This window comes from Sphaeramia orbicularis, chromosome 10 (assembly GCF_902148855.1).
Source record: "Sphaeramia orbicularis chromosome 10, fSphaOr1.1, whole genome shotgun sequence".
Classification (NCBI taxonomy): domain Eukaryota; kingdom Metazoa; phylum Chordata; class Actinopteri; order Kurtiformes; family Apogonidae; genus Sphaeramia; species Sphaeramia orbicularis.
Genome location: NC_043966.1, coordinates 47,734,651 through 47,745,288, shown reverse-complemented (window position 1 = coordinate 47,745,288; position 10,638 = coordinate 47,734,651). Strand labels below are relative to the sequence as shown.

Here is a 10,638-nt window from a genome sequence, read left to right as displayed (position 1 = left end):
TGAAGTTTCTTCAACATTTTTATCAGAACTCCCTTTATAAGATTGTAACAATAACAATGTTACATATGAAACATATTGTAAAGACAGTCTGATACGGTTCAAAACAATAGTGAAGTCACAGCCAGAAAACATTGTCATGTCTAATTCAAAAAGTATAAGAAAAACTATGGCAACATGTTAAAATCAGGTAATGCCACGCTTAAGGCTTTTGTTAAAGGAGGAACTTCTACTTTGACTTTTAATCAGATGTTTTTGTAGTATTGTTTAGGCTGATTGCGCTTCATCCTGAGGATGAGGGTACGAATCCCTATCAGCAGGCATCTATTGTACTGAAATGTTGATGAGCAAGCCCTGCTGTTCTGAATCTGACCCTGACATCAACTTGTACAGAGTTACAATAAACTCAAAGGACTATAAAGAGAAATGTGATTGTAGTAATTCCACCATTCAATCATTTTTGATCCACAAAAGGCCCAAAGAACATTTAAAATCAGTAACCAAAAAGAAAAAAATCAGTTTTTGCTTGCAGTTCTGCTTACAGTATGCCATCCATGTTCATCACAGTATCACATTTGGGTATTTATTTTTCCTCATTTATTTATTCATTAATGTTTGATATTTTTCCTCATTTATTTATTCATTAATGTTTGATATGTTTGCAATAAGTACTGGCCTTAATGTATAGCTTTATGTGATACTGTAAAGTTACAACATTAATGAAAAGAAAGAATTTGCTGCAGATTACTGGTGGCAAAAAATATTTGACTTGGTCTTATAATGAGTGATAGGGACACAGGTGGTTTCATTTTAATGCCCTGAAGTTAAATTAAATAATGTTAATATGCTAGTCAGCTAACAAGCTAACATGTAACCTCCCACACTGCAGATATTGGCTAACAGTACACATTAGCTTGTAAGCAGTGAAATGTATTCATGGTCTGTTTTATTCCAATAAAAGACCTCCCCCATTATGAGGCTGGTGTTTTGGTCTCACAAAGACATTTTCCTAATATAACCTGTCTGATACCACGTTGTAATGAACTAATTCTTCAAACAGAACACTTCTTAAACACTGTGACTTTGTACATAAATAAAAAGACTAAATCCCTACTGCATACCTTTCAGAGAAAATATAAGTTATTAAAAGAGAAATTGAAAAACAACTGAAAACCATGTTATACTGTACATACATTTCCCCAAATAAAACACATTTGCAACCAAATAGACAGGAAAACATATGTAGGCCTCTGTACCATTGTATTATAAACTTAGAACCAGTATAAAATATTCATTCTTGATTATTTCAAATGTTAAAATTATGTTGTCTTCAGTGAAAACAACACAAATCAGAAAACAAATGAACTAAACAAAAATGTAATTTTATTCATGTCTGGCTAAGATTAAAAAGGAAATTCAGGTACATTCTTTATTTTTTCCACAAATTGTTACTTTTCCACAAATTCTTACTCAATCCAATTCCTGTTTCATTATGTATAAACAACTGTATGTTCCAGATTTGATAGCCTAATAATAGAGAGAACCACAGGCATTTCTTTTAAACAAATAAAAATTTGGGGACTGAACTTTAGGGATTGATTACCCTTGTTTTCATGCTGGGATGCAAGCTGGGGTAGCATCAACCACTCCACACACCCTTGAGTAACAGAGGTTAGAAAAAAAAGAATGAATTGTTGTTAATAGTCATCTGTTTTTCTCTGTTGAATCCACAGCTCTGGGTTGAATGTACAAGTCACAGTGAAAATGAACTATGCAGTAATCATATTTGATTGCTTGCACTGGTTGCATAATCCTACTGCTGTTCTTACATGTTTAAAACTGGGAAGAAGAGTGAAGAGAGACTAAGTAATACAAATTAACACTGAATAATGACTTTCAGAGGCTTTAAATTGGTTAAGGTAGAAATTATTTGGGTCATGGGACTGTCAGCTCTGAACAAACACTTGTCTGAAATGCTCAGTGATTTACGTCACTGACATCTGGCATCCAAGTGTATTAACAGAACAGCTAAAAAGTAGGCAAAGTTTACATTTGTACTATTGGATTCATGTATTTTTGTGGTATATTGTGGACAATGTGCTCTTCCACCCACATACTGGCTGTGCACTGTATCTCTGTGTGCAGTAAGTAATAGATATGACTTTCAACAGTGTTTCATGCAGCCTGTACATTCCATGACTCACAAAACATTTAAGTCCACTCATTCATCTGGCTCAGGGTGTTTCAGCAAAACAAAGAGCTACGTATTTATCTAATATCAATTAAAAACATTACAAAATCTGGAATTGTTGAGGATAAAGAGACAAGAAGAGTCACATACTGTTTTTTTGTTTGTTTGTTTTTGTTTTTTTTTGCATTTGCACACATAGAAAACATTGAATAAGCCACTGTACCATGGCTTAGAGGATGCATTTACATCAGCATTAAATGAGAAAGAGGAGCCTTGCCATGATGGCTCATCTTAGTTGGGACAGTGCATTTGTCTTGCATATTGGTAAGAGGATCTCATTGCTTCTAAATCAATATGTGACGTTCTGCCTGACAATGTCTAAATGGTGTGTTTTCAGGAAATGTTATAGTTGTCAAGGTCTTCCAGAAGGTCCCTTGAGCTCACTTGTTTTTATTTTATTTTATTTTATTTTATTTTATTTTATTTTATGACAATGCCTTTGTCTCTTTGCAACCACACTTCACCTTTCCCGTGTAATAGTAATCTCACAGTGATTTTAAGTAGGTTTTCCTCCTTGGGAAGGACTGAGTCTTGTATTAAAATGCTGAGACAAAAAAGTCTCTGTTGAACAAGTCTTTTTTGTGTAAAAGGCTTCCATAATTTCATTAGGTTCTAAGTTAAAATACTCTGCTACTTTTGGCTGATGATTTCTGTAAAACTGACAAAAGCAGCTTTTTAAGGCAATAATGAGTACTATTATTTTAACTTAAATATGTGAATTAGGATATGAGAGTAAATGAGACTGTTTGATTGTGGAAACTTCAAGGGAGTACACTGTATTATCTAAAGCAGTGCATGAATTTCATTTTGGTTGTGTTGTTTCGAACTGAACACCATTGTAATGAATTTACTACAGTTGTGACATAAATACAACACAAATACAACTGGGCTGTACATTACTTCCAACATTTAACAGCAATTGCTGTCCAAACTGTTTGCTAGTTCAATTTAACTTAAGTTTTATTAATAAAAAAAAAAGTAGTTTTGCTTTTCCTTCTCATGTCTGTGCATGTGTGTTTTATGGACGTGTGCTGCGTTTCTAGTAGTTTACAATCAAAGTGAACTGCTTGATTAGGCATGTCATTTGCAACAAAGCTAAGTACTTAAATAATCTGGACAGTATGCTTGGCTTCCATATTTCACTAGTTTAGTTAATTTTCTTCTACTGTGTACCCATGACGACAGTCATTGAGTTTAAGAAGTGTCCAGCATTCCACACTCAACCTTTGACTGAGTACTTTTCCCAGGTACCATAACTGTCAGTTATGAACGCACTTGTGCACTCAGACTCAGTTTCCCAGACATTCACTTTTTTCAACAGACATCATCATTGAATTTTTCCTTTATTCCTGGACTACATTTAAACCAAGGAGCAATTATCTCAGCTCTAAAATGAAGCCAGTGTAAAGTGAAAGTGTCTTAAAAGTTTCAATACCACTGAAGGCCAATGAGGGTGGTGTTTCCCGGAAGTGTTCTGGTCTCATTTATTTTATTTAGACTCTATGATAAGTCATCTGGTGCTTCATCTTTAAATTACTGCTCCTTAAATTATATCTCAGGTTGAATAGAATGATGTCCAGTAGTTAATGATCTTTTTTAACATCTGTTTATTGATGATATTACACTGTTTTACTGAGGTGGCAAACTAGCATTTAGCATTAGCGCTCCCCTTGACCCTCTGTTGTCCAAATATGGTCATGTCTGACTCCAAAAATCCAACATTGCAATGGGCAAATCACAACCTAATATAACCTAGCACTTCAGAAACCAATGGTTTCCCTGTCCACTAATTGCAATATATGCAGTCAATTATTTAAACCATGTCTGGGAAAAACTGGTCAAAAGAGCATGTACTGTATAAATTAGGAAGTATGTTAATTGAGACACAGGACAGTGATTTGAAAGGTTGAATATGTTGCTGTTAATAAAAGCTGCAGTGATGGATGATCATTTGGAAAGAGTTACCTTATGGCATCCATGTTTTTTCCTGCTCTGGACCCAGTTCATTTACTAAGTTTGTACTTAAGTATGAATACGTGGAAGGATTTCTGCTCTACACTGTAAACTGAAAGGTAACCTCATCACGTAACATAATTGTTAATAAATGTTACATCCAAAAAAGTATTGACAATAGTTCAACCAAGGTTCATCCCTCCTCTCCTACCCAGTTCTTCTAATCTTTGAAGCACATTACTCTTAGTGTCAATCTCAAACACACTCGCTGTAGGCTCATTCTCCCATCAGTCACTCTTCTTGCCTCACTTTAATTTTGCCTCCTTCTCCTTCTTGTCCTCAACATGGACAACTGCTCTTTGTTTCAGTCTCTTGCGTGAGTCGCACTCTCCCATCTTCTCTCTCCACATCTCTGTAGAGGAGGGATTTCTGGGCTTTCAGGCGGCAAGCCAAGGACATAAAGATGGAGTCTACGTTCTGACTCTCCCTTGGGTCCTTGGCTGACGTCTCAAACAGCAGCATGTTGTGGGAATCTGCAAACTTCAGTGCCATATTGGAGGGCACCTAAGAAAATATAAGGTGATGAAAAATTTTAATCATAATGTTATAATGTTCAGTATGAAACATTTCAAATGCTTGTGTACTTGCAAGAAATTTGTGTTGTTTTTTGTGCAGTGAGGTTAGTTGACTCACTATCACTATTTCCAAGCTAACAATGCCTCAGTTGCCTAGATTTGTGGTAACAGCCTGAACATAGATTTACCTCTAAGGACCAGGTTTTCTTTAAAAACACTTACGTCTGCTGGACAGTTCTTCAATACTACTTTTCTGCTCCTCTACAGCAGCAACAATGAACAACACTGGTCACCAAATGGAGTTAGCTAACGTCAAGAAATCACCATCTTCCAGCATTACAGACTCCAGCACAAACTTCTCAAGTACACACATGAATCTTACATCTTGTGTTTTATTGTATTGTGGATGTTGCCTGACTACACAGACCTGTATTTGGTCCACAAGGTCGCACTTGTTTCCCACCAGGACTCGAGGCACTGATGCTGAGACCCTATGGCCATTACACTCCTGCAGCAGAACAAAATACAGCTTTGAATAAAAACAGCTTTTTATCTCAACATCTTGACACGTCTAGCAGAATAGCAACACAATCACACCATAAAACTGAACAGCAATGCTCTATATTGAGGAGGTTTTTAAGGTCAACTGAAATCACATTTAGTTATCCCTCTTTTCTGTCAAAATAACATCATCATAACTTTTTGGATGTACTGGCTTTTTTATTATTATTTAAAGAATTAGGATTTCTTCACAAATATCAGAAATGCTTATTTGTCCTCTCCATGACTGGATGTGCATCACTGTCTGCCTTAGTCAATAAGAATCTGCTGATACAATACAAATCACAATACTAGGATCACGAAATATATATGTATATATATATGTATATTGCAATACATCACGATACTGTTAACAAGGCGATATATATATATTTTTTTGTTCAATATTTTTTATTGTTTTTCAAAACAGCCAAGTACTTAACTTACAGGAATACAAAGGAGAAAAGAAATTAATAAATACAAAAAATGAATACCCCCCCACCCCGCCCCAAAAAAAAAAAAAAAAGAAGGAAATTGCATAAATAAAATAGGGTGTACAACTCAAGATGATAAGGTACATGATATTGCATCACTGGTAAACTGACCTATATTCCACAGAGATTCCTAAAAAAATAAAATAAAATAACAGGTGAGTGGCATGTTATGGACCACTTTCCTGGCCAAAGTCTTCATTGGTTTGAGCAATATGGTTCAAGTTTCAATGTCTGTAACTGGCAAATGAATCACGTGTATGCAAAAGCTCAATCTGTGTCACTGGCAAAACTTTCTGCCTTACATGAACCTGAAAAGTTGTGGATTGGTGTGGCTTGCTGGAAATACTCTGTTGGAATAAGGGTGAATATTAAATGTTTGCAGTGGCAGAACTTTATCACTCCTTCCTTCCTTGTGCTATCTTTGCATTACATTTTGAAAGTCTCCCTCACAATCTGAAAGACCAAAAACCTCTGAACACCAACTGCGCCCTGAAAATGGCAAGTTTTGATCAAGATGCACTTCTTTTTCAGTGCCATTTTTTTTTGTAGGGACTCTGTGATTATAACATCACAATGTGCTTTCTCATGTGCACACCAAAATAACATCTTTGCTGGCATTATTTTGCCACTGCAAGTCTACAACATCCTATACTCAGCAGCACCTAAGAATGAGCCAGACAAAAAAATAGAGACCTTTTACCCCTAATTCAGAACCATAGTGGAGAAAACCAGACCTATCTACAACACTGACACAAGTGATGAGATAGGTCTAAAAGCTGTCACAGTCTGCTTTGCTAGTGGTCCCTCCCTGACCTTGCCGCACCTTGTCAGTCACATCACTTCCACCTGTTGCTCTCAGCTGTGCCTAATCAGCTGGCCAGTATATCAGCAGCTCTTGTTCATTCACTCATTGCCAGACTGTCTTCGCTGTATGCCTGTCTCTTTCTGTTCTTACCTGAATTCCTGGTTCTGACCTTGCCTGACCCTGACCTCCTTGTCTCTGCCCCAGTAAACTGAACAGCCTTCTGCCTTTGACTACAAGATCTGCCCTGGTGAATCCTGCTTCTCGTCTGCCTGTGACAGCATGGCGTTTGCCAGCCCTGGCTTCCCCGAGCTCTACTTCTCTTGCTAACATCTGTGTCCCAATCCAAGCCGGTTCCAGACCAGAGTTCAGCTCCAGTCCGAGTCAAAGTCTGGTTCCAATTGGTGTTTCAATCCAGCCTGCCTTTCTGGCCTTAAGGATTATTCCTGCCTTGCCACATTACAGAGACCCCGGTTCAAATCTGGCTCACGCATCCACTCACCTGAACTCATCTCAACCCAGCCAGTATCAGAGAGAGAACTCTTATCATTGTCATTCTTGTGTAAGTTCTGCCTTCCCTTCCTGTTACCACTACTACCTGCTGAGATGTATTAAAGACTGTTCTGACTTTTACCTGTGAGTCTGTGCATTTGGGTCCTCAATCTATACTACCTCTTACAAACACTGAAGCAGAAAAAAATGAAAATGTACTGTCTGATGTCTATGAGGTGAAAGTTGTGCTGTATGAGTATACAAGACATAACTTGTTTGAGTGGTCTTACTGTTAGTAAAGTGAGCAGGCATAATGATAAAACATGTTTGTTTTTTTATTATGGCCTGCTATGCAACTACATTTTTTCCAAGTGGACATATGATTCCTTATAACTCCTACACAATCCACATTTATTGTTACATTTGTAAGTGAGATTACCCGGGGCTTTCCTGACTTCTTCAGAGTGATGGTTGGAATTGCTGTAGTATTAATATTCAGAGAAGTACACCATCATTTGTGAAAGATGGACCCTGCAAACTCAGGCACTAAAACTCATGTACCCCAAAAGAGTTCAGAAGCAGATTTTGGTGAGTCAATGAGTACATTTACATGTGCACTATTATTCTGAATATAAGGGAATTTGTCAGTTGTGTGAACAATATATTCTTTTGGATATTTTGAATTTTTGTGGAATGGAAGATTTTGAGAAGGGCTGATATTATTACAGTTTTATGAGGATTTTTAGACATTTTTATATTTGGAAAATTAATCTGATTTCTGGGTTTTCCACAAGTTGCAACACAGTCTCTGTTTACAGTCAGATGGAGTAAAGACAAAGATACTCTCTGGTAGAGATGGATACTTCAGAGAAAATTCCATATTATGACAGAGGATATGAACAGGAATTAGAATATGAACAAATATTGAAATGCTGACTTTTTCAAGAAAATGTTTGAAGGAATGAAAGATGGAAGCTCCGTTCATGCAGTGAAAAGTTTGCTTCCAGTGGAAGACTTTGAAAAAACAACTTATTTTTACAAAGCTTTACACAGCTCCATGTAAAGAGGTTTATCTGAGGAATATTCATTTTAATAAGCAATGTGAACAGATCAGTAGGAAAAAACTAAGAAAAAAACAGAATGTTATCTGCATGTAAATGTGTTTTGTGTTGGTTTGTCTGAAACGTGTTGACTGTGTTACCTCTATCCATGTCTGTAGGTTGCGGAAGGAAGTCATCTTGGTAACATCGTACACAAAAACCACTGCATGGACATTCCGGTAGTAGTGTTCCACCATGGATTTACGGAAGCGCTCCTGGCCTGCTGTGTCCCATACCTGAACCTGTAGAAATCAATATGGAAATGACTGAGAATGATGTACAATAAACTATGTAAAAAAATCAAGGTGATGAAAGATTTTTAGATCCAAACTATTAGTTTTTATTCTGTATTCTCTTGGTGTTTGTTTCTTATCAGGGCTGGTCAAACAGTCATAGAGTTGTCAGAAGTGAGACCATAGGGTGACACAATCCAGACGTCCAGGCTTCCTATACTCTCATTAGAATGTTTTATTGTTAGCAGTTGCTTTTGAGATAAACTATAAGCATTGTCTAACCCAATAAAAGGTTATGAAAAACAGTATGCAGGACTGCATCATGTCAGCAGAGAAAAGTGCTACAATCTTGGCTGTGAGGTGTGATTTTTTTTTGTATAAAGCTATGTATATTTAGCCATATTCTTTCATCCAATACAAATTGTTTATGCTTTTGTCAAGGTTGCTGCCTGTTTGAATTATGCTGACCTGTAACATAAATAAAATGGACAATGTCACGAGACAAAGATCAGAAGGGAAAACCAATGAGGTGAAACTCATTAAACACCTCATATTGATTCTAATTTAAATGAGTGTCATGTCTGAGTAAATGTGATTTATACTTCATTCCAATTCAGACATATATTGTACATTATGCATCTAATTGATGGCTTGTTGTTTTCCACACTGTGTAATCCCTTTGTATGCCAGCAGGGACATCTCCCAGCACTCAGCTCAGTCCTGTGGTGTAAAAAGGACCAGGGAATTATGGGCTATTAGCATGTGAAAGGACCAGCCCAGCTGTTTAGCATGACTGAAGATGAATGCTGCATTGATACAGCTCACAGCATCAAAGCCCAGCTTGTGTCGAATGCTCTTGTACGCATCTTTTGATGGCAAACTGACAAATTTCCCTTCTAGGAAAACCAATCCATTATAAAAAAAAATAGGACCAATGGCCCTGTAGCTTACCGGCCAAATTAAAAGCTTTGGGAAATGTATCCAGATGCCATTTATTATCACCCAGTTCTGTGTATTTATTATATTACAGAAATAGCCCATGTTTTGGTCATATTCCAATCAGATCTGTAGAAAATTCAAATTCCAACTTGATATCATTGATACTTACTGATTTATTGTGTCAATCCACTTCCTATCTGTTATAATGGGAAAATTTTTCAAAGTCGCACCAAATCCAGAATCAGATCCGGATTGAAATAATGTCGATACCTTGTGTTGACATCATCTTAAAGAAGCTGTATACCAAGTTTGAAGTCAATCAGAACTGTAGTTTGGGAGAAAATATGATTGAAGTTTATTCCCCATAAGAGCCCATGTTAAATTTTCCATAAGTTCCTGGATCCAGAAGAAGATCCTGATCAGCATGTGGCCATTATATTTTGGTCAGCTCCCCATCAGCGCTGTACTGTAGAAATTTACACTGGATATCATTTATATTTACTGAGTTATTGCATCGATCCACTTCCTATCTGTTATAATGGGGAAATTTTTGAAAGTTGCACCAAATCCAGAATCAGATCCGGATCCAAATAATTTCACTAACTTTTGTTGACATCATTATAAAGAAGCTGTATACCAAGTTTGAAGTCGATCGGAATTGTAGTTTCGGAGAAGAAGACGATTGAAATTTTTGTAACGGACGACAGACAACGACGACAGACGACAACGCCGGACAACGCATGACGACAATAGCTTACGGCCTGTCGGCTGGTAAGCTAATGACAAGGGGTAAACATACATTTTCAATGAATTTTACTGAACTAGATTGTATTTGTTTCTATTCTATAACAGTCAACTTAAAACTTGGTAATTTATCTTAGCATTAAGTAAACATTACTCTGGTTCACCTGCCAGACAACTCCAAATTTAATGCTCAGGTGCATTTATATCACACTGTATGTACTTGCCGGTATTTGGCTCAAAAAGTTAGCAAGTACTCTTAAAACTACCTTATAGTTAGCTATTTCCTGCAAAATGACAAATTTTGATGACTCGTTCATACTTCTGAGCAAATTTTTTGTGTCCATGGCAAAGTACCAGTGAGCTAGCTACCAGTAGGTTGTCAGCAGGTCCTATTTTAGTGTTCACTTCCAGTCTTTTAAGTGGGCATAGTCAGAAAAATTTTATCAATATTGTCCAAATAAATAACAATACAAAAATATTATGTTTTTTTCTGGTAAATAACTTTAACATTTTATCAA

At 36.7% G+C, this 10,638-nt stretch overlaps 1 protein-coding gene across 1 annotated transcript in view; it reads right to left on the bottom strand.

Moving 5' to 3' along the window:
• rab33a (RAB33A, member RAS oncogene family) overlaps positions 1-10,638 on the bottom strand; it is a 36,141-nt gene continuing 25,503 nt past the window's right edge. The window contains exons 3-5 of the mRNA XM_030146225.1: positions 8,306-8,446; positions 5,204-5,284; positions 1-4,765 (exon numbers count right to left, since the gene is read on the bottom strand). Of these exons, the coding sequence (XP_030002085.1) occupies positions 4,541-4,765; positions 5,204-5,284; positions 8,306-8,446 (447 nt within the window). The 3' untranslated portion in view covers positions 1-4,540. The remainder of the gene's footprint in view (positions 4,766-5,203; positions 5,285-8,305; positions 8,447-10,638) is intronic.